At 39.0% G+C, this 26,111-nt stretch overlaps 1 protein-coding gene across 2 annotated transcripts in view; it reads left to right on the top strand.

Moving 5' to 3' along the window:
* Positions 1 to 26,111, top strand: part of LOC124136483 (ras-specific guanine nucleotide-releasing factor 2-like) — a 977,843-nt gene that overhangs the window by 58,370 nt on the left and 893,362 nt on the right. For both annotated transcript variants that reach the window (XM_046502407.2, XM_046502406.2), the window contains exons 4-8: positions 1,093 to 1,170; positions 2,966 to 3,219; positions 10,569 to 10,648; positions 19,508 to 19,584; positions 23,741 to 23,857. In XM_046502407.2, coding sequence (XP_046358363.1) covers positions 1,093 to 1,170; positions 2,966 to 3,219; positions 10,569 to 10,648; positions 19,508 to 19,584; positions 23,741 to 23,857 — 606 coding nt within the window. The remainder of the gene's footprint in view (positions 1 to 1,092; positions 1,171 to 2,965; positions 3,220 to 10,568; positions 10,649 to 19,507; positions 19,585 to 23,740; positions 23,858 to 26,111) is intronic.

Genomic DNA, 26,111 nt, shown 5'->3' with positions numbered 1-26,111 from the left:
TGACACTGATACTGACTTTTGCAGGTTAAACATTCTCTGAAATATTTTCTCCAATGATACTGTTGGACTGATGACCCTGACATTTGGCACGCAGTATCCTTCCTGTGAGAAAAATCTTATGTTGTTCAAATCAATGTGATTAAGTGTAATTTTAAAATAATATTTAATTTATTTCAATAATAAAACTGAGGACAGAGGCCTTAAACATTTATTTATGTCAGTTGAGTCACTGTGCCTTGATCTTCTGTTTTATGACTTATGGCAGTAACGAGTCGGACGTGAGGGTAGAGTTCGTAGTGAGCTTAACTCCTGAACCGTTCATTACACTGACATGCTCCGAACTGGTGACCTTTGCTATTCAAGAGTTGTTTTTCAAGCTTTTAGATTTGTAGAGTTTGACTTAGATTCAAATCATGAGTTCTGTTTTACAGCGCATAACTCGAGAAACTAATCAGTATTTTTTTTATGAAACTTTGATGCACATCACACAACCCTCACCGAATTCTGGGTGACTGTATGGAGTAGATTGTCGGGCTTGGTGATTTGGTTCATTGTGTGACATTGTTATAAATAAACAAGCAAACAAAGCACCAGACATCAGTTAGAAAAAGTTAGACAGAAAAAATATCTAAATTTGTGTGTGTTTTGTTATGGAATTATAGTTTTAAAATTATGTATAACATTGCTATCAAAGGAAAAGTTCTCTATTGAAAAATACAATCCCTATAGCACGTCATTGAAATGTACAGAAAGATTTTCATAGATTAAAGGGAAAAATACTGTTTAGTCATCATTCAAAGCGACAGTTGTACTCACAAGACTCGTCTAAGGCACACTGAAGAGTTATGTCCCTTGGTTACGCCAGGAACCCACGATCGTGGGTTCGAATCCTGGTTTGCTCAAATTATGTTTCTAGATTTGCCGGCACCATATCCGTGCTCGTGAGTTTCACCAAAGTGGTGAAGACCTGTATCACTTAAAGCTTTCCTCACACATCAAGCTGACATGCCGTGATATAACTGGAATACTGTTCAAAACGGCGTTAAATACAACTCACTCACCCAATTTATGGTTATTGTCTTTTGTTTCCAGTTACAGAAATTTCAGAAGGAAAGTGGTTCAAATCTTCAAGTTAATGAGGAGACCGATGAAATAAAAAAGATTAAGAAGGTAAGATCTGGAGGCACCACCGGTTCCTAAATTTACTGTACCTGATGAGTACTTTTAACAATGCTAATGTGTAACTTATTAAATGAGGGCAGGCTTATCCTTACAGTACTTGATAAGGTATCAAGTACTGTAAGTTGGTGTAGATAGGCTGACTATTAAGTAATACTTCTCTGGTATCTGTAATTCCTGTCACATTTTTGTAAGCAGAAACTCGGAGTTATTTCTTTTCTTACTGATAGTGATTCCACATTATTAGATTAATGAATTTCAAGTTGATTGTATGTAAAGTAAGGAAACAATTCCTTAAAGTCATGATTACATATTACATTCTGTTCTGTTTAACATTTTCATGATGGTTAAACAATGACAAGGTGCATAGATTTTAATGTTATGAAGTTACGCATGTTTGGGTTTACAAAGACGTATTGCTTGATATATTTATGGCGGATACTTTCGTATTTAGGCACATCAGAAGGAAATGATATTCCTTTCGATACGTCTAATCCTTCACATTTTGTATATCCTTTTCATGAACACCTGGTGTCATCACTGATTTTCAGTATTATTCATATTTTCACAGCTATTTTGCCCAATACGCTATTGAAGGCTGTTTCGGCGGATAACCTACACTGGTTATTCTCTTAATTCATTCTCACAATGTATATTTTCTATCGATATCTATGTTGTCCTTTTTTATAATATGAATAGGGTAAATACATCTAAACTGGCTTAATGCGACATGACATATCTGTCAGGTAGCGTACGGTAAATACATGGGACGTATTTTGGAAATATGGAGGCGTTCCTTGAAACCGTCACTCTCTGTCCTCTTTTGCAAGTACATACTTTTTAATCTTTGCAGTATTGCTGATAAAAAAAATATGGATTTGGTACCTACTAATCATTCCAAACGTATATTTATACGATGTGCCCAGTTACATTTATCTTGTTAACATTATATTATAACATTACCCCGTAGCCTATTACATGGCATTAAACCAATATTTAAGAGCCTGTATGTATTCAACTAATATTTAGAAGCCTTTACATATGAGTACATATACATGGGGAATTGATCATACTCTCCTCATACCATAACATTTGGAATGCCTCCCTTTACCCTAAGAAACCTGTTGCATTACATTTAAGAAATTAATTCAACACCAACATTTCTGCACCATAGACCCAGGGTAGAATATGTATGTCCCCATCACCCCATTGCTCGTCGTCTTATCCGATCAGTGTCAAAATTTCTAAATCCGAAATTATAGTGAGTGGGTTGAAATTTAACGTGGAATCGGCAATATCATAGCCTTATAGTAACTGTAAAGCTGAGTGTTTCTGAGCGCAATGGCATCTACACACAAAGTGGTGTACGATCAATGGTATATTGCTTTTCTGTGGTGGTTTCCATTTAAGATCAAAATTTCTGAATCAAGGTGGTAAATAAATGATGTCTAATCGGGTTAGAATGATAACATCTTATTGACTCAGGAACCAACGCATCGTTCATTTATATGGGTACGTCAAAGTTCGATCAGGGTTCACCTAATGCGAATTACTCTCGACCTTACTTCTGATCTTTACGTGGAGAGGTGTCACATCAGAGAAAGAGATATGATCATAATAACATTGAAGAGGTATCCTAAGCACCAGCATGTGGTAGAACATGTGGAAGGACGTTAGTAAGGATTTCTGTGGTCCTATGTATGTTGATGTTTCATGAAACTAAATTTCTTTTTTTTGTTATACTTTATACCAATACTTTATACAATCTAAGAATGTATTGTTGCAGGTTCAAAGCTTTTTTCGAGGATGGCTGTGTCGACGTCGCTGGAAGCAGATTGTGGAACTGTATATTCGGTCTCCTCATGCAGAGAGTATGCGGAAACGCAACAGCATTGTTTTCAGTATGGTAGAGTGTGAGGAAGAGTATAACCGCCAACTTTCTTGCCTTGTCACTTGTTTTCTGAGACCGTTAAGAATGGCTGCAAGTTCAAAGAAACCCCCCATATCACATGAAGATGTCAACTCTATATTTCTGAACAGGTTTGTTTTTATATTCTTTGCCTATACAAATATTAGGAAACTTAAACTGTGAGGTTTTGTTATTCTATTCTTCACACTTTATACCAAGAGCAGAAATAGATAAATGAGTTAAATATTATTGTTGACATTTTTAAGCCATAGAAGGCATTTTGAAATGTAACTTGGACCATTTCTCAAATATCAATTTTGACATTGACTGAGTATTGGGTTTGTGCATTGACATAATAATGTTTAATTGTGTATTTTAATAATTGAACCTAATGTGGCCTTTGTCCTTTTACATACTCCAGTTTATCTAGCTGTCTATCTGATTTTAAACATGAATGTCATAGCAGTTATACACAACTGTCATTTTACCTCATTACTGTGCAATTTTGACATGTACCATAATGAATTCTTTTTGCAGTTTCAATATCGTGTGAATGAATTATATATACTGAACCACAAAATAAACATCACCCAAAGTAACATTGCATGAAAAGTTGTCATTTAAATATATGAGTAATTTTTGTCAAAGTTTCTAAAATTTAACATAACCTTGTCCGGAAAAATGAAATTTGATGATAAAAAAACAAAGCAGATGCGATAAAACTGATCGCCCGAACGCATCACGGCAATGGCCATGGTAACCCGATGCACATGAGTTCCGTGCAAATTAAAATGCACATGCGTTCCCCCATTTCTTGCCCTATAAAATTCCAACCAGATCGGATAACATTCATTCGTTATTGAAATGCTGCCAAGATTGACAAGAAATCAGCAACACCAAGCCCTTTGACGATTGCAAGCTGAACAAATCGCCCGGCAAGTAGCCACTGCATTTCACCTCCACGTAAGGACCATATACAGGCTCCAGCAACGGTACCAGACCACCAATACTACAGATGATGACCGTCCACGTAGTGGAAGACCAAGGGTCACCATCCGACATGAGGATCGTCAGATTGTGCGACAGCATCTTCAAGATCTCTTTGTTACTGCTGTGGAAACTGCTCGACAGACCATGTTGACACACCAGCGACACATTAGTGCGGACACCGTACGTCGACAATTGACGAGCAGACAACTCCACTGTCACAGGCCACACCAAGGACCAATTCTGACACTTCGTCATCGCCGGGACCGTCTTCAGTGGGCAACACAGCACCAGCATTGGCGCCACCAGCAGTGGAGTGGAGTCCTCTTCTAAGACGAGAGCCGTTACTGTATCTCAACAGCAGATGGCAGAGAGAGAGTCTGGTGACGCCGTTGGGAACGTTATTCGGATGCTTGTGTGGTTGAGAGAGTCTCGTGGGGTGGTCCGAGCATCATGGTGTGTGGTGGAATTGGTCTTGCACAGAGGGTCGGCCCTGTGGTCTTCTAGAACATCGGTCCAGGGAGAGGCAATGGTGTCACAGCAGCTCGGTACATTGATCAAGTCTTGAGACCACACGCCATAGTTTCACAGTTTTTTACAGTATCAGCATGATAACGCCCGTGTCCACACTGCGAAAGCAACATTCCTCCAACAGAATGGCATCAGAACCATGCAGTGGCCTGCCCTCAGTCATCCAGATTTAAATCACATTGAGCAACTGCAGCTGAACTGCGTCAGACGTTCCTCAGAGTGTGAGCTCAAGGGCCTATGGCCTTCACCAACCGCCTCATCCATTTCATGTATCGACGTAGCATGGAAGTCATCACATTGCGGACACACGAGATACTGACTTGTGATGCCATTTTCTCAGAGACTAGTGTTGTGTTTCACTTTAAGAACATTTGACACTTTTATTTCAACTTTGATGATCAGTTTTGCCAAGTTTCATCTTTTTAATATGTCTCAAAGTATGTTTACAGTGTTTGGACAAATAAGGTTTCTCATATAGCTATCCATGGTGACGTCTCTTTTGTGGTTCAGTATATTTTGAATTTGGAACCTTCCAAAGACCAATGCATACCCTACCCTAAAGATATCTAGTTTTGCTAATTTTTCAACGATTCTTTTGAAAGCTGTGGGACTTTGAATCGGAAATTTGTGTGTGTATTGTCTCAGCAATGATGCACAAAATAGGCAGTTGAACATCCGATTCTTGGTATGAAACGTGGTATACATGATCTCCAAGGTGGCTTTCACTTGTAGGTGGCTTACATACAATGCCAAAGTGAAGAAATTTTGGATTCATTCGTGAAATAGGTACGCATTCCAATCATTTATCCATTTTCCTAATGCGTTTTCCCAAACCAGAAGTGATGTTCTAAAATTGGAAGTGCTCATTACTTTGTTATTAATGTAACTACATTATTGTGAAAGTGTTTTCCCAAACTGGAAGTGATTTATGAGGTCAACTGTCTCTTAATGTGTTAGAGTTACATGGTTCATGATATTTTTCTGATCGGAAAAGGTTTGGTCATTCAAGAAAGGTTGCCTCTGTTTTTGCAAAAGTTCACTCTCATCTCTGGACCAAAGCTTATTTAAATAATAGCCAATCACATGAAAATGAAAATAATTATGGTAATGATAATTAATATATTTCGTAGTTATAATGATGAATGTCATGGTTGATCAGTCCTATGCAAGAAGGCGGTGGCACATGGGCCAGTTTGGTGATACGGACCTCTGAATTCTGCCTGGGACTCATTTTCAATCATAATTTAACGTATAAGCTTATATTAGGCCACATATAAATTATCTTAAGACTTAATGCCTGCAGGCTTAAAATAGCGAATACAAACTGGGGAGGTGATCAGACAGCCCCCCTCCACTTGCATGGTGGAGCATTTAAGAGTAATAAAGAAATTATCAGAAAGGAAGTAGACTTTACCCTTACAAAAAATTAAAATCTGACACGAATCATAAACAATTCCATCATTTTTTTCAAATTCTCTTTCGTTAGTATAGGCTATAACAAATATGTCATTTAAAAATCCTTTTTTTACTAAAAACTGATGACTTATTTAACCATCTTGCATGAAACTGAACCATCTATCGGTTACATCCATTTGGGTTGTCTGCCTAGATTTGAAGAGGTCAGTATGAATAAATATTCATGTGCATATCTACTGTGGCCAATACGACATCGTCGCATATTGACCCCTTCAATCTAGGCTGACAACCCAAGTGGATGTAACCGATAGTTGGTTCAGTTTCATGTAACTCATTGATATCTACTTGCGTGCCCCACTTCTGTTGCATTAGATAACAGGTGTATCATCTAATCATGAGTAAATAATCACTGTAAGGGATCGGAAGTACTGTCACAGTTTTGTTGACGCTGCCTTTGCCGCAGCATCAGTCATTGCGTTACCAATGATTTCAACATGACTGGGAAACCAACAGAAGACGATGCATATTGGCCAGTAGCAAGATGATTAAATAAGAAAAAGGATGTTTACATGACATGTTTGTTATAGCCTATAGGCACGGAAGGGAATTTGATATATTTGAGAGCTGTTAAAATAGTGTGTTTCTGCTGTGAATATTAGCTGTTATTTGCTAATCTTGAAGGTAGTGTTCTGGATCAAATAACAGTGGTACTAGCAACTGTGCCACCATCCTTGGATCCATCTGTAAATATAGATAAATAAGTGTCTTATGTGTTTCTTAACTGAATGTATTGATGTTTATAAATGTGTGGCCCAGTCGTCTGAGGCGCCGCGATTTGCTGTGCATAGTTGCATCCCTTGGGCATGCCAGAAACCTATGATTGTGGGGTCGAATCCCGGTTCGCCCCGATTATGTTTCTAGGTTTGTCAGCACCATACCCGTGCTCGTGGGTTTCACCAAAGTGGTAAACGTCCGAGACCTGCATCACTTGGGGCTTTCCTCCAACATTAAGCTGACACGCCGTGATATAACTGTAAAACTGGAACCGTGGCAAAGTATCCCTATCAGGAATACAAGAGCCTGGTCACTGTTTCATCATTAGAATGAGTTCAAAAGCAGATACTGAGAGGTGCCGTGTTGTTTTGTTTTTCTATTATTATTTTTTCTCTTTGTTTGTTTTTTGTTTATTGTGCATAGAGTTTGGCATGACAAGCTGATTTATAGGACCCTGATCATCCTACCACTGGTCTAAGCAAAGTAAGAGTCAAAGTGGTGTATTGGACTCCAGTCCTCTGTTGACACAGGGACGCAACCCACGGTAAACAGGTTGCCCAATTCAGTCACCTTTTAGGATCAACAATGGGCTGCTAGAGACACATTCTACCCTGGGTCCCCATTTTGTGTCGTATTGGCCACCCTAGGTTTATACATGAGTTTCTACTTTAAAAATGGTGAAGATGAATCTCCTAAATGTATCCCTTTGTGACGAAAAGTTCACTGTTTAGCATTTTTAGCAAGGGATTCATTTCACCAATCTTAATATCTTCAGGACTTTTTCACACACGTAAGTGGAGATCAGATTTTAAAATACCCTAAAATACTAGAAATTGAATTAATGAATAAATAGTGAAAACGTGTTGTATGTATACACTGTTTTATTTATTGGTGTGATTACATTGAAGCATTATCATTTCAGGTGGTTAAAGTAGCAGAAAATGATTGCCCAACTGCTGATGTTATGATAAGTCCTATCAAAATCAAAGTAGATATAATCAACCATGATTTTAATAACATTATCGTGAGCCTTTTGGAATACATTTCACATGTTGGAAATTTATACCCCCAACCAATGCATCATATTTTGTACAATTCTGAACAATATTCAGAGTTTCTTGTGATATGGGGATATGTAAGATAGGTCAAGCAGTATTAAGTCTGATGCTTAGTTTTAAATACACATATTTTATGAGTTTGCCGATGGATGGAAAGCGAAAAGAAAGCAATTATGATATTGTCCGATTGAAGATTTTCACTTGTAATGATCAATGATATAAATGCTAAGACAATTCAATGGGCTTAATTCACCTTGTATGTTACCGACAAAACCCTTTCAATATTCACAAGAAATCTCTGCCAAAAGCAGAGTCGATTATATGATTCTGACTATATCATAAGCATGTGTTTATGAATTATTATCAAACAGCGATGATACCAGGTGTTCGGGAAAAGGTGAGCGTATCCTCCCTAATGGTTGCACCCATCACAGAAACATGCAAAGTTTAGTCAGTTGTTCACATGAAAAAACACGTGAACATTAGGTACAAGTCAAAATGGGTGATTGCATCGGGCATCATTCTTGTCACTGATGTGTCCTCTACATGTCCACTAGAAAACATTTTCAAAGCTTCGCTGAGGCCATGAATGTTTAATCTTGATCAAACAACTTCTGAGCAAGAGTCATGTAGAGCTCTCTGAATTCGTGGTAGAAAGAGCATGCTCAATTGTCCCTCAAAAGCTGTCAAATGCAAACACCAAGGGCTGGAGCTGCAGGAATATTGCTCGACATAAAGGGAAAGTTGACTCTTGGAAAGTTGAAGTCATCCCTCTTGTCATAGTCTTGTGGAGAGTGTTTTGTCACTCTCAATCGTTATGCATAGAGCTAAATATGAAACAGGTGAGGTGGTCTCACTGTCCTCCTTTATTTCTAGTTCAGGTTGATAAATCAATGGAAGGGAATTGGCTATTCGATGCTTGTTAAACAATATCAGATAATCGATATACCAGAAGCTTAAGTTAAACTTCTTGACCAAATTACCTTGTTTTGACTTTGCCAATCCGACCAGATATTCTGATTCATATGCATAGAGAAACAGATCATCAAGAAGCAAAGCACAATTGTTAACCTATTGGGATGCCTACCTTTTGCATGTCTTACCCCAAATTTTGCATATTAGTGAGGAAGTCCACATATTGTTTTCTCAGTAATCGTCAGCATTTGTTATATTTTTTTACCAATTGATTTGAACCCTGGAACATACATATGTAACTGTATCTATGGTCACCACGTCTTGTAACAAAAGCCCCTGGATCAAGGAATAAGGATTTCCCTTAAGTTTGTCATGTAAGATAGTGGTGTATAAAGTTTAATAAAATGTTTTGACAGAATTGAACCTAGTTCTTTCATGACCTTGAGATTATAATAAGTCAAGCAAATCTGTTGAGATTTTGAGAATCCGCATGGTATCAATTTCACTTGTCGCAAATACTTTCTGTGAATATAAAGAAAGTCGTTCCTTGATTGAATTAATGGTTATGGTTAATTATTGAGACAGGGATTTTGGACACTATCTTGGACTCAGCGATATATCTCTCTTTGCAAGGATTTTATGCAGCTTTGGAACGCAGTACATAAGAGGAAGGGCATCTTTTCAGGTTTCAGAATCAAGTCAAAACTTGAAAGTACTGATGCATGGCTAAGGCAGATTTCTTCCTCAGCTAACATACTGGCCCGATATGTCACTTATGCCACATTCTTTGATCAAACAATTTATGTAGTGCTGCTTACAATTGTTATGTTGATAAATGCATCCCCATTATAGAACACTGAATGACCATGATCTTTAACATCATCCTGTCTCATGTGAGAACATTACTTGCAAACTTCAGTAGGGTTACAAATACGAAGGTACCATATCACACTGAAAATCCTTTCTGAATGAACATATTCACAAGTCATTTCATGAGCAAATCACATTCAAAGTGACATTTAGCGTATGACATGAGACAGGTGTTGACCTAATCACTTAAAGTCTATCATAAGTGATTAGAAAATGTTTAGATTGTTCGGGAATGAAACTTAGATTTCCGTATATTTGAACCATGTTTCACAATTTGACCTACAGTGATCTACATCCACAAGTTGATGTGATCAAACCCCCGCATTTGAGTGAGTGAGTTTGGGTTTTTAATGCCGCTTTTAACAGTATTCCAGTTATATCGCGGAGTGTGAGCTTAATGTGGGAGAAAGAAAGCCCGAAGTCTCAGATGTTTACCACTTCGGTGAAACCAACGAGCATGGGTATGGTGCTGACAAACCCAGAAACATAATCGGGGCGAACCGGGATTCGAGCCCATTATCAAATGTTTCTGGCATTCCCAAGGTATGCAACTCTGCACAGCGAATCGTGGCATCTTAGACGACTGGACTACCCATGGGCCACCCATGCGCCCACCCCCCCACCCCCCCCCCCACCCCCCATTTGAGATCACATAAATAAGTTTGATACAATTCTAAAAAAAATACTCAGGTATTGGGTACACAAAAGTATTTGACACCAAGATCATACTGAGGTACCTTGAACTTCAGTGCCATCCTATCCTATGTCAGAAAACCTTTATAGGGGTTTAGCAATGCCCTCATCTCCCTCCTCCCACCCTACCCCTTACAGGAAGCTCCTTAAGATATTTTTCATGACGGATGTGCTAAGTTTTGCCATTGACACATGTGTCACTTTCCAATTTCACATACTAAACATTTTTGTTTCAGTGAGACCCTACTGTTTTTACATCAGATATTTCTGAAGGGTTTGACAGCAAGACTAGAAAACTGGCCAACACTTGTATTAGGTAAGGACTTTGCGTATTTTTGTTTTCCTTTGTGTGTGTCGTTTGCAATCAATTATCCCCCACCAAGAAGTGGAAGGTGGATATAGGAATGGGTGTCGTTCGTCCGTCTTTCCGTCCTCCCGTCCGTCCGTCACGCTTCGTTTTCGGGTCGGAACACAAAAACTATGAGAGATGTCTTAACCAAACTTGGCACATATATAGGTCTAGTGGTGAACTGGTGCCTTCTGATAGTTTGGGATTTTTAAAAAAAGGTTATTTTTCGAGTTTCCATGGCAACGACTTTGACTTAGACTGAAAATGGCGGTTGTCGTCGTTTCCGGAGCAGATCTTGAAAACCGTATGATATTTCTTCACCAAGCGTGGCACATAATGTCATCTCGCAGTATTTTATACATTTCCTTTCTTGTTGCATAGCTTATGTTTGTGTTCCTCCAAAAGTGTCATGGACACAGTTGTCGCATTCACTTACTAACTTCATGCGAAAACTTCAGGATCTCTCCAATCAGCATAAATGTGAACATGTCCTAGTTACTGGGGATTTCAACTGTGATCTGAGTGAAAAACTGAAACTTGAAGATTTCTTTAATGTGAGTGTAGCGGCCATAAAATTCGATGGGATTCGAACCACGGACCTTCTGATCTGAGGTCGGACGCCTTGTCCACATGACCAAAGAGGTTAACCCCATCAGCAAGCTGACAAGGTAAGGATGTCATCTGTGGAATGACACCCCTCCCTGCTACAAGTAATAACACAACTCATTACAAATACAACAGTGTAACTGTTCTTAAACCTACTCAACTGTATAAACACTGCCTCCTACCATACTATGTACTTCACTTGCTTGATAACGATGTTAGAACCTACACCTAAACGTCGCTCCTAATTGTAATAAAGAAGTTGTTCGTCCATATGTCTCATCCTTACTCATTACAAATACAGTTACGTATTCTATCATAAACTGCAGATGGCTAAACAAAACCAGTAATAACTTTTTTAGTGCTGCAATTAGGCCATTACTAAAAGGTCCAGTGAACATAGTTCACAGGAGCTAATGCATTGCACACAGCCGGACATGTCATATTGGCGGGGGGATATGAGTATTTCATGCTTGTTATACTTGGAATTAGGAATTTGTGAATCATGAAATGCAGTAATTGATTATCTTGCATCATTATGACATTATGACTAAGAAACACTTTCATCTCTACTGACCAATATCAATCTCTTATGTTATATGCGTGCCTGTATGTTCAGCTTTTCATTGGAATCAACAACTTTTTTTGAGTCTGGTAATTTGTAAACAAAGCTCCCTTGGATATTGTGTCCAAGACGGAAGTGGCATATGCATTAAGCGTGTTCAGGAGGTCATGCAACTGCAAGTACATGCCCCTTCTCTCTGACACTCTGGCACTGTCATTGGTAATCACGCTAGTATGCAGTGGAATCGAAGATGGATCACAGAAAATGCAGAAAACTATACAATGACGGTACTTACTGGAGAGATAACGAGAAGGTTAGCTTAATTTCTGAGTTGTCTTTTCGTGACTTTGCAGTACAAATTAAGATATTGTTCATCTATCATAGTCGCTTTACCAGTTTTTTTGCTGAAGATATGACGTTTAGAGCAAAAGTATTTTGCATGAAGTTCGAATGCCATACAATCGTAAATGCTCGCCAAGAAGAACGGATAATACTTTAATAGTTGCGCAATCACAATGGCAAACTATTACAATAATTTAATGACAACAGAACCAAATGAGATATTGAGCTGTGCCAAGTGATTCTGCCAGGTGCAAATAGGATTAGGATATATCATAATTTTAAAAGAACATTCTCCTATATCATTACCAATTTTGAACAGAACCCTTAGGAAATGTTGGAGAGGAATTAGGAGGTTCCAGAATATCAAGTAAAAATTAGAATATGCCATTATAAATATAAAACATACTTTGATTCCTACATATATGTTAAAGCAGCTTAAAATAACATATTACTATTATTATGATATATCTATGTTGCTCACTATACACAAACTAATGAAACTCATATGAACAAACAAACAAACAAACAACAAAGTTTGCTAAGGATCACAACTTTCAAAGGAAATACATCAAATTGTGTGCATCTGTTGAAATAGCCAAAGACAATATTGTGTGAACACATGTATCTGACCATAACTGAAACGTAAAAAATCATTGTCCAAAAACAAACAACGTTCAGTTGCACATATGTGATCCACGTGATGCGATCACCATTGTATAGAGTCTGGATGGTTTCCAAGAGAAACATGTACTACTCTTCAGTTAGAGCATTGCAGTGTTCCTGTAGAGTTGCTGGAAATACAGGGCGTCGTGAGAGGGCAATCTGCAGCTCCTAATACGTGTGTTCGATAGGGTTGCGGTCTGGTGACGGGGCTGGCCACTCCATGCTGACAATGGTCTCCTGCTCAAAGTAGGCATCAATGACCCTGATACAATGAGTTCATGTCTTATCATCCTTGGGGATGAAGTCTGGTCCGATTGCACCAGCATAGAGCCTTACATACACATCAAGGATGTCATCCCTGTAGCGCCCACCTTTCATCGTGTCCCACTGTAGGACATGTAGGACATCAGCTCTACTGATCCCACTCCTTCCAGCTCTACTGATCCCACCCAAAATCATGATTGAGATTCCTAAATAGCGGTCATGTTCGGCTATGTTGGAATCCTGCGTTCTTTCTCCATTTCTATGCCACACTCAGGCACGACGATCTGTGAAGCCTTGACAGTATCTCGATTCATCTGTGAAAAGTACTGACACCCAGTCCTGGTCTTGTCCAATTGACGTGATCTTCACTGCAATCCAAAAGGGGTGGCTCTGTTGTCTGGTCAGTGGGATGCCAATGCATGCCCTCTGTGACTGGAGACCAGTCTCATGGAGACGATCACATACTGAGTAGAAACTTTTACACCACTGGCGTTCCGCAGGTCATTTTTGAGTGTGGTGGTAATCACAAAGTGATAAAGTCTTGCTGAAATCAGGAGAAACCTGTATTCATGCTGTGTGGCAGAACACTGTCGACCACCTGCATGTTGCTGGGTAGCTGAGACAAACGTCTGATATCGATTCCATGCCCTGCCGATTACACTTCGGCTGTCAAATGACATCTTTGACACTGACGGATAATAAATGAATGTAGTTGTTGCAATCCTCAGAAGCAAATGTTGTTGTGCTCTCTGATAACGATGTGCATTGATTCTGTCACGATACATCCAAATACAGGTTTTCAAGCACCTCGGGCACAACGTGCATCTCGTCCACATCATGCCCATGACTGCATGCCTACGACTGCATGCCCACGAAACCGCTTTATCAGTTGTTCATATTGGGAAAGGGAGGTCAGTCTAATTTCAATCGGGTGCTGTCTCCGTTGTTTTCGTATTTGCGAGAAATGGCATCAGTCACGCTGTATGTTGTTGGTCCAGCTGATTAGATGCACAATTAGCCATGGGTGTGTTTCATAGTGCAAGTGTCATGACTCGCAAACGTCAACATAGACCTATGATAGGCATAGAGCTATGATCACTTTGTGAAAGGAGGCCAGACACTGAACAACCTGGGTGCCATTGTACAAAGCAAAATTAGCACAAAGGTGATTGTACCTCCCATAACGTAACCAAGACAAACGGCAGTCCTAGCGCGAAAGATGTTGTGTATAATGCATCCAGATCCTTTAAACTCAGCTCTTCTTCCCCTAGCTGACCACACTAGTTTTGCAAAAAATATACTCAACAACAAAAGTTCCTGTGACCCCAATATTTTAGTGTATTTTTCAAACAAGTAAAGTTTGGTTTTCAATATTGTAGTACATGTATGGAATCAAGTCACAAAAACGCAACTGCTACAGAAAAGCATGCATTCCATGCAAAAGTCCCATGCATTCACTTCCCAAGAATGGGTATAAAAACATGTGCGTTAACGGGATTCCATATGCCTTGTTTAGCATCGTGCTGAGAACAACCACTCAGAAAAACAACAAAATTATGCAATTATTCAACATTACGAAATGCCATGACTGTCCGAAAATGAGCGTCTGCGAGCCATTGGTATGCTTGAAGCAGGATCGAGTCAACGTGTTGTTGGAAGACAATTTAACGTCCACAGAAACACCATTTGGTGTTTATGGCAACATTGGCAACAGACGAATGCAGTCAGAGACCATCCTCGGAGTGTAACCAATAACCAATAATCGACAAGACAACTGGATTCGAACAACACACCTACGAAATCTATTCCAGCCAGCAACAGTGACTGCAAGAAGCATCCCTGCCCTTCAACAAATATCTTCACAAACCGTACGCCGTCGCCTCAGATGTGCAGGGATTGTCGCCAGAAGACCCGCCAGACGTCCAATTTTGACAGGAAACCTCTGTAAGCACGTCTACAAGTTCTATTCACAGACGAGTCTCGTTTTCACCTCAGCCACAGCGATGGACGGATTCTAGTGCATCGACGTCGAGGTGAACGTTACGTCAATCATTTTGTCATGGAAGAAGATCGGTTCGGGGGCGGCAGCGTTATGGTATGGGTTGGGATTACAACAAGACAGAGGACCCATTTGATAGTGGTAGAGGGAAATCTCAATGGACAGCGCTACAGCGACGAGATCATGGGCCCTGTTGTTATACCGTTTTTGCATTGTCATGGCCCAGGCATTACCTTTCAACATGACAATGCCTGGCCTCATATTGCTCGACTTGTTCGGGATTCCCTTCAACAAAACAACGTGAATGTCATCCCCTGGCCGGCTCACTCCTCTGATCTCTCACCAATCGAGCACATGTGGGATGAGATGGATCAGCGCCTTCGACGTCAACCACGTGTTCCACAGACACCCCAAGAACTTCGAAACATGCTCCAGCAGATATGGACATATATCCCACAGGACTTTGTGCGACGCCTGGTCCATTCCATGAGGAGAAGATGTGTTGCTTGCATCGCAACGAGAGGTGGACACACACGCTATTGATTTGTAAATTGACATTTTGACATGTTCATGTTTTTTTTATGAAATCACGCATTTTCTGAAGTCAGTATGGCAAATTAAACCATTTGGACACAGGAGTCTTTCATCTGTTGCAAACCGAAATGTTTCAGATTGGGTAAAAAACATAACTTTGCATTAAATCTTTTTCAATGTCACAGGAACTTTTGTTGTTCAGTATAGATAGACTGATGGCAGGACTAGGCTGAACAATTGGAACAGTATCAACTGGTTGTTCTGACTTGACCCTTGTCAAGTCAGTCTGACACAAAATTGTCGATGTTGCAACGGAGCGGCAGACTGCCGTGGAGTAGGAAATAGTTGAGGGGGTAGTGGTCTGATTTTTGGCATCCAAATAGGATATGCTTCGTTCTCATTTCAGTTTCATAATTTGTGATTCCATTTGCCACACAGGGCATGATATGGAGAAAGCAACATGTGGGCCAACACTTCAAATCTTTCTCACAGTGCTATCATGGCTGTCACCGATGACATGCCACAGAGCTTTGACAGGACTTGGAACAATGACCAAAATGTTGGCACTTGTAGCATGGGAGCGGATTGGGGACATACACATCCACCCCGATATTGAAATAACCTGCTTTAATTGACCGGGGAAGTGATGTATGGGCAAACGTCATGAGATACGTATTTGTATTCGTGATGACACTGTCCTTGAACATGAAACGATTAACTGCAGTTACAGCCTGGTCTTCCAACTCTGTAGCGATTTCTTCTTCAAACGAACAGTGCCTCGCCAAGAATTTAATGTTCTGTGCACAGACACAGCAACCTCAATATTGGCAAATGTAGAGATAGACAAAAGATTGAGTGATTGCTGTCTCCGTGCACACTCCACCAGAAGCGAACCACTACCAAGATGAGTGACGTTCTTGACCTCACCGCAAATCCTGGACCCAGCATTAGAAATGGCAAAAGGATTTAATCACCAGGCATCTAGCCCAGGTACCAATATCTTGAGAAATATTTCCAGTTGAAATATCAATGTCTTCTAATCGTCTCGTCACTATATGGCTGAAATAATGTTGATGCGACGTTAAATTTTAACTCACTGACTCTAATCATCTCTTTTTTTCATTGCGAGATGAACCAGATTGTTGTTGAGCCATGATTGAAGAAAATGATTGGGCACCCTTGCTCCCCACCCGCCATTGAGTGTCAACAGGGACAGTGTTATATTGCACCTGATATCCAGGATGCAAACACCAGGGATACAGGGATGTTATACTCCAGGGAAGATGACACGAACAGCTGTATTTGTCTACCAACTCAATGCCAGACTGGTTCGACCCATGACAAGAAATTGGAAACATACATTATTCGGAGGTCAGCATGACCAGATTGGCCCATGAGCCGACGCCTTCTGGCATAGGACTCGAGGCAACATTTTATTTTACATTATGAAGGTCATCATATATCCTGATCAGAACTTGTGTTATATGATATTTCCCAATTATCAAGTATTCCATGCACAGGGCATGGGGTGACCAGCCGATTGATAGAATCGGGCCAATTCTACCACCCGTCTTGGTGAAGTAAGGGTCGAAGTGATGTGTTGGAAAATGATGTTCGCTTTTTGCTTAATGGGAAGGATACGACGACGTCTTATCATCCGCGTGGTAAACCGGATCCTGGAAGGTCACGTGTTGCCCCGCGTGTCTGATAATTGTTCAACAGTTTTGTAATGGTGCTTGGTGCTACGTGGAAAAATCTAGCTACAGATGATTCTCCTCTTTGCAATCGACCGATGGCGTTGTTACGTTGGGAGTCCCGTTAGTCCTAGCATGTTTTGACTCTTCACTTGCTGTAAGATTGTGCTGGCATGCAAATGAAAACCAAACGTTTTGATAGTCATTGCGTGGTTGTGTTGTTTCCATCTTTTCACCAAATTTCTGTAGTACCTCATTCTTTCCATACGAATCAGTCACAATTAATGCAGATGGATGTCTGCAACACTCTGTCAGATTTGATTTAAATAATGCTCTATTAAACATGAGTTTACATTTAATACATAAAAATAAAAAGCCAAACGTTTATAATAAAATATCCATTCTTTCAAAGATTTTTTCATCATTACCTTATATTATTAAATGTGTTTCAATGCTTATTTTATCATGTATAATATTTAATAGAGCTTTGGCGTATAAATGAGGTATTTAAACTGTATATAGCCATTTAAAGGTATGGAATAGTAATTATTTAAGTAGGGTGGTGCTTATGCAGTATGCAGAAAGTATAAGGGGAGTGATCTGATCCTAGGGAGAAAACAATCTGGAGTGATTTGATCCTGAAGAGTGACCTGATCTTCCCTTAATCTCTTCTTGTTGGATGTTTACTTGAGACCGCAATCTGTCAATCTTATTAAAATTCAAAGAGTTTCTTTATATCAATGTTGCTGTCTCACTGAACTCGTATAAGGGCATTGTACTTGAACAACAATTTGTTACAGCTGTCAAACGATTTACTGTAAGGGAGGATGTTGAGGTTGAACTGACCAACTATCTCATTAAGTGTGCAAACTGCGGGGGGGAACCATATGGCATCTTTAAAATCCCGCCCTCTGTGGCAACGCGAATCCTAAAAATCAAACATTAGCTAAATATCTCCTTTCAATAAGCTAAGAAGAGGGTTGCCAGTCTGACTTCAACTATTTCCTACTCTGCTGCAGTGCCCAATCCTGATGTTACTCTTGCCTCTATCCACCTATCAATTAGACATCTGTCAGTACAGTTCATAGTTCGTACTATTCATAAAGCTACAGCAGCTTCTTCTATCCTGGTGAATCAGGGCATAATCAATGCCCTGTTCCATTTATCACTATTCTTCACACTGTTGCTGTCAGTGTTACTTTGTTCAAAGTGTTTGCATCCTTCTTCAAATGTCCGCCAATCTGATCTTCAGACTGTGTATGATCAGATCCCAAAGCCCTGCATAATCATTGGGTTTATATTTTGTTTGTTTGTTTGTTATTTAACGCTACACTCAGCAATATTCCAGCTATATGACGGTGGTCTGTAAACAATCGAGTCTGGACCACACAATCCAGTGATTGACATCATGAGCATCGATCCACGCAATTGGGATACGATGACATGCATCAACCAAGTCAGCGAGTCTGACCACCCGATCCCGTTAGTTGCCTCTTCCGACAAGCATAGTAGCTAATCACAGGGTCATAATCCTCTATGGGAGAGTACTGATACAAATAATGACGGAAACAGAGCTTTGAATGATTTATGCATCTTCCGTGATGGATGTAACACTTAACTGCATCCTATCATACTCTGCTCTTGATCTTTACTTACAGATACATATATTTTGAATGAGTTTGAATAGTCGGTTCATGATGACCTTTGTGGAACTGACCATTTTCCAACAATACTTACAACTATCAACTCTGATGAAGAACCACCTTCAATAGGGTGGAACGTTTCAAAAGCCAGTTGGTCTTTATTTCAAATACTATGTACTGAAAACCTAAAACTGACAATTTCAGGCATGTTCCTGATCCTATACAACTTTCATATGCGTAAACCATGATTTGATAATGGATCTGGATCCCAAGGTTATTAATATTCACTCACACGTCACATCCTGTATGGCACATTGTTGTTAAATATAAGTCAAGAGGAATATTGATATTCTTGCTCATGCAAATCTTTTTTTTGTTCTTCTTTTGGCATCTTTTGATTGATTTTCAATAGAAGTCAAGATTGATTCAATGCAATATTAAATCAGCAATAGTAAATCATCGCATAAAGTGTTCATATGATTCGTGTCATAGCATTATATTTAAATCTTCTTTCTGCAGGGGATTTGTTTGACATGCTTCTACCAATGCTGAGCATATATCAGGAATATGTGCGCAATCATCACTACAGTCTACAGGTACGTGTTTTATTTAGACATGTCTGGTAGTTTCATATTGCTTGTAAGGTTATTAGCTTCATTGCCGATATACCAGCTCAGCTTTTATCAGCTCACCTAACTGAAAGTCAAGTCAGCTTATCCTATGGCCTGTTTGTCATTCATGACTTATTTATTAGCCAAGTAGTTAAAACTGAAACTTTATATGTGTTTTCCTACCCATGATAAGAGGTGTGAATCAAATTTCTTGTATGTCTGCCACATCAGCCACTCAGGCATTTATTACATGAAATTTAGTGCATATGTTTAGTTAGTACTAGTGTTCAACTAGACCATGCTATTAAATACTCTCAAATGCATCATTTGCACTGTAAACATCATCTCCTACACAACAACTGGGCTGAAATATCACATGCTTTTGTTAAAGAAGTTTCATCTTAACATACTTTCCATATTTGCAATATAATAAATTTTGACCAAGTACTTTCTTGAAATGCAGATTAATGCAATGCAGTATATATTTTTCCTTTCTCACCTTGTTATGACTTTTTCATTCCGATCACCTTGTTTTTGACCACAAAAACCATTGTTCTGACCTTGTCTTATTTTATCCAAACCCAATCATGTGCTGTCCCTGTACTAACCATCCAAACTCATGTCTGAAGCTTCCCTTTCCCATATATTTCATTGTAGCATAATACCATGCTATAAAAACGCACATATGTGACCGTGGAATAAACATGCTCAACTGATGCACCAAGAATATGTATTCTATTTCATGGAACATATCAATAATTGTGTTGTACACAATTTGAGTAACGTTGATGTACATATTACAGTGTTGGAGATTTTTTTTTTAAAAACACACTATCTTTACATAATGAATGAGTGACCACTTTCAACATGTGTTTCAAAATATTCCAGGGGGCAGTGGGGTAGCCTAGTGCTTAAAGCGTTCGCTTGTCACGCCAAAGGCCCAGGTTAGATTCCCCACATGGGTATAATGTGTGAATCCCATTTCTGGTGTCACCGTCTTGATATTGCTTGAATATTGCTAAAATCGGCGAAAAAACATACTCACATGAATTAATTTGTTTTTGTTATCTGTGAGGGTGTGTTCAGGGGTCTGGACCCGCAAAGATCAGGGGTAGAATAGGTCTTCGGAAACTCGTGCTTGCCTTAAAGGCGACTATGCTTGTTGTAAGAGGCAACTAACGGGATCGGGTGGTCAGGCTCACTGACTTGGTTGATGCATAGTCCTTTTGTCTTTGACACAATACTGTTCGTGGCTCTTTGAACAGTTGAAGGAGTATGCTTTGTCATTTTGGGGCAGGCTTTGGAAGAATGCCAGGGCAAAATGAAAGTTCATAATGACAAAAAGTCTGAAAAAAGAAATTTCAGTCCTGGTGATAAGAGTGTTTTTGTCAATCCCTGTCAAGCAACACCTGCCAGGTACCATGGTCTATATCTTATTGATAAGAAAGTGATATTGACTATGTTGTACAGGCTGGCGAAAAAAGACTTTGTCACGTATGACAGCTTTGTCATGTCAATATGATTAGAAATCATCATGAAAGAAATAACAATGTACCTACTCAGTGCGCTACCAATGTTTCTCCTGTAGATATTGTATCGGATTATGGTACTGATGAGAATTTAGACGGCATTGCTGACTATGCTAGCTGAAGCTTTAGATTTGAAACTTAGATGTTGAGCAAAGGGCTCAAATGTCAGAGTTTATTAACAAGTTTACTCACATTTTTTCTGGATGTACCTGATCGTACAGATTTTGTTGTCATGATGTGGATGTTCGTGATGCTGTGCCTGTGAAACAAAATCTACAAAATCAAATCAAGCGTGAAGCCCTGAAGAAGGAAATTGAATACATGCTGGACAATGACATGTTTTAACGAAGTCATAGTGACTGGAGTTGACCTTGAATTCTTGTACTGAAGCCTGATTGTAATTACAGATGGTGTACAGGCATGAAACGGGTGAGCGCTGTTTCTAAAACAGACGCCTACCCAAAACCAAGAATTGATGACTGCATTGACAGAATCGGTCAAACTTAGTACGTTAGCAAGTTTGACCCATCGAAGGGATATTGGCAGATTCCACTGACTGTGCCAAGTGGGTCCCAGCTTTTATGACCTTATCAATACAAAGTTGTGCCATTTGGGCTCAAGAATAATCCAGCCACCTTCGAGCGTCTCATCCACGATAATACAACCTACGTCGATGCTGTCATCACTCATTGGAAGGGGATCCATCCCTTCTTCGAGAGTGTCACTGAAGCCAAGTTGACTGTAAATTTGGTGAACTGTGAATTTGCAGAGGCTCATGTACAATTTTTAGGTCATATTACATGCCATGTTCCCCAAAACAATAGGGAACTTATAAGATTTCTGTGTATGGCTGGTTACTACCATAAAAAATTTCAAACATGTCTCACATGTGGTGGCCCCACTCCCTAATTTGCTTGGCAAAAGCAAGAAGTTTGCTTGGTACAGCTATTGTCAGGACGCTATTCAGAAAACTAAAGCTATTCTCATGAATTCTCCTGTTTGTCCAAGCACCTAATTTTGAAGTAGATGCTAGTGATATTGGTGCTGGAGCTGTCCTGTTGCAAGAATTTGCATCAGGCTTTGATCATCCTGTTTGCTATTATTCACAAGGGGCGGTGGGGTAGGCTAGTGGTTAAAACGTATATGACAAACTATTCCACCATTGATTCAAATATACAATGCACTTTTTGTCATAAAATGAAAAACAAAAACGCTGAAGCTTGTCTTTGTAGGAATTTGATTTAGGCATCAAGAATATTAACGGTAAAAACAACATCTTTGCATGTCATCGTATCGCAATTGCGTTGATCGATGCTCATGATATCAATCATTGGATTGTCTGGCCCAGGCTTGATTATTTACAGACCACCGTCATATAACTCGAGTGCAAAAACAAACAAAATACTACATTTTGATGCTTTTGGAGTCAAGTGTTATCTGGAAGTTTATATAAGTTGGCAACAGCTTGGCTCTCTAATCTCACATTACCTCCCGATTAGCTGTTATGTGAAGATCATCTTTTCACCCTGGATATCCAGACTAGGCATATTGTGGAAGCTTGACCACTGTTGCTGCTTGGTGGATATACTCATCTCTGACTTTATTTCTGTTACTACTGCTATTGTATTTCATACTGCCAATTAATTTTGTACTGCGACTCCAGTGTGTACTACCATTGTACTTACTTTTCAGTAAGTTGTATTGATTTGTTAACCTAATTAATTTTATCGTACAATTGTTAATTGTATAACATTACATTGTTATTTTGTGGTTTCACACTGAATAATTTTGCATATACATTTCTGGGTTAACTTTGTTACGTGTCATTTCCCAATTGAAACAATATGTTAACCCAGAAATCTGTATGTATGAGAAGTTAGTGTGAAACCAACCAACCAACAAATGGAATACAATTAACAATTGTATAACAAAATTAACTAGGGTTACAAATCAATACAATTTAATGCACATTAATAATGATGACAGTACACAATAGAGTATGTTATTCAGGAAGTTTACAGATAGTTCGTGAATCTAAAAATAATAACTTCATCACCACTGCTTACATCAAAAAGTTCTACATTCCTGACAATTAGTCACAGTCAAATTACAATGCAGTGACCTTCTACTGAATTTTAACAGAAACAATGTTATACATTTACAATCATTGCTTAAACATAAATTACTCTGTCATATAACAACTTATTGTTTCAATTGTTTGGAAGTCGAAACATAACAATTGCAAGACGTCTCTGAACACATGTGTAGTTTGAAGGACAGCAGAATATTTGGGTTAATTTAATTGCCTTCTGGCAAAAATCGGACTGGCGTCTTGACAATAATTTTACATTATTAATGATGGCGATGAAAATATTAGTCATGTACAATAGGTCCAGTTCAATGCCTAGCCAAATCAATATTATGGAAGTCAACGGTCAAATGATGACGGTGTTGTTTGTCTGGTAATATTTTGATAAATATATATTAGTTGGACTTGTTAGAAGTCACCAGATGTCACATCTGTATTACTAATTAAGTGACCCAGTTAAACACAAAACTGTCAGGAATTCATCTTCATGTGAATGTTACTGTGATGTCTCCTTCTTATGCAGGTTCTAGCTGAATACAAGCAACGACCAGAATTTAACAACTTGCTGCGCCGCTATGAAGAGAAGCCTGCGTGTGAGGGTCGCACTCTGGAGACCTTTCTCACATATCCTATGCATCAGGTAGAGTTCCTTCTCAATATTTGTGAACATCACATAATGTGATGTTAGTTGTTCATTATATATTAAATTGTTCAACATTCATATCGACCACTATTTTTATAGGATATCAATGGAGCTTATGCTGTAGCCTGCTTGACAAATGTCCATCAGCCATAGTGTAAGTAAACATCACTAGAGCAATGTTGTATGAAGCTGAAACTTGGTCTCCAATGGTAACAAGAGTGACAATGTGTTCAAGAGATTCCCATACGATTTTCAATATTGCTGCCATTTTAAAGCTGAATGCGGACATTTTATGTGATTCATAAATGATCATAAATTGATTCATGAAGTCATTATGGTCAATATCCAATATTTATAGACAATGTGCCCAAATAAAATATATTGCATCAAATGTGCTAAAACCAGCCATGTGGACAATTGCACCTGGAAAAGATCCTTTGAGCAAAATTGTTCTCCAGAAAACTGCTATATGTACAATGTATGTAGATTTCTTTTTTCCTTATTGGCACAGAACAGGTGTATTAAAATCTGCCCCTTAATAAACATCCATTTAAATGGATTTTGAATAGTAGATGTATTCCAAAACCGGAGCAAAGGACAGAAAACATTCTTATGAAATAAATTAGGAATTTGAAGCCTTAAAGCCTCTATTTATTTAAATAAATCGTTTCCAGTAGCATAGTATAGCAAATGTGGTTATCCACTTCCAAACGTGCAAACTGTTCTCATTCAAAAGATGTCTGCATAATTTACCCTCATCTCAGCTCATAATCATGATCAAAACTAGTTGTTCAGGTTAGTCATTTCATCCAAACATAATAAGTTCACCATTTGAAATTAATTCATCAACAACAACAAAATCACCAATAAAGGATTCCGTCTGGTTGGTTTCTCCAGGAATCACTCCTATTCACCAAAATGCAATATTAGTATCCAGTACCCACACTCCATCTGCATCATCCTTATGAAAATATTCTTGGTGAACAACTGTTTTAAATGTATTTCCCATTTATAATAGAGATCAGTCATTCCACAAGTTGTTGTCAAAAGTGTACTTGAAAATAAAATGTATAATTGTAATTTGTAATTTGCCTGGAGTTTTATGCCCAGGAGGCGGTGGCTCATAGGGCCAATTGGGAGGGTTAATTAATCTGTTCATTTTTCTGCTTGTGTATATCCTCTGAGTGTCCTTTGTGCTGCAAGTCGGAGATCCATTTGTTTTTAGCATTGTCTTAATGGTAATACATGGTCAGTGGGGAGCTCAGATGGTGAAACATTATACACTCAAAATGGACAATGAAACCCCCTCAAAGAAAACTAAACCTCTTTTATGACAACGGCTGTCCAACTAAGGTCAATCATTTCCTTGTGATAAGACACCTCTGAAAGTTAACCCATTTGCACTTTCAAAGGGTATATATGGCATAGGAAGTGAGGTACTAAAATCAAACAATTGCGTTCACGTTCTTCACTCATAGAATGTACGATAGCAATTGACCAACCTGTTGTCATCACATTTGCTTCTCGTAGGCAAGATTTCGGTCTCTGCTCACAGAACCCTTAACACCAGTAAAGGAATTGTGAGAGACTGGGATCGTTGACACAAATGGATATTGTCTCTGAAAGGAAAAATAAACATGTAACTCATGTTAAACAATTCACAACCCGTAAAAACAAGGAAACATTTGAAACAAACACTTAATTTTTTCGTTTTCATCTCCAAAATGGACCCGTGAAGGTCTGGGGTAAAATAGGTCTGCAGCAATCCATGCTTGCCCTAAGAGGCGACTATGCTTGTCGGAAGGGGCGACTAACGGGATCGGGTGGTCAGACTTGATGACTTGGTTCATGCATGCCATCGTATCTCAATTGTGTAGCCGTAAAAGGCGACTATGCATGTCGGAAGAGGCGACTAACGGGATCGGGTGACTTGGTTGAAGCATGTCATCGATTCCAATTGCGTGGATCAATACTCGTGGTAACAATCACTGGATTTTCTAGTCCAGACTCAATTATTTTCAGACTGCCATCATATAGCTGGAATATTGCTGAGTGCAGCGTAAAACAACAAACAAACAAACCCAATTGCATAGACCGATGCTCATGATATCAATCACAGGATTGTCTTGTCCCGACTCGATTATTTACATACCGCCGTCATAAAGCTGAAATATTGGCGTAAAACAACAAACAATATCAAAATGCTCCAAAGTAATAAAAGGCAGATGACTGTAACATCAATGTTGAAATC

The sequence above is a fragment of the Haliotis rufescens genome, unplaced genomic scaffold, assembly GCF_023055435.1.
Source record: "Haliotis rufescens isolate VD_foot unplaced genomic scaffold, xgHalRufe1.0.p SCAF_1, whole genome shotgun sequence".
Taxonomy (NCBI): Eukaryota; Metazoa; Mollusca; class Gastropoda; order Lepetellida; family Haliotidae; genus Haliotis; species Haliotis rufescens.
This window is presented reverse-complemented; position numbering and strand designations above follow the sequence as displayed.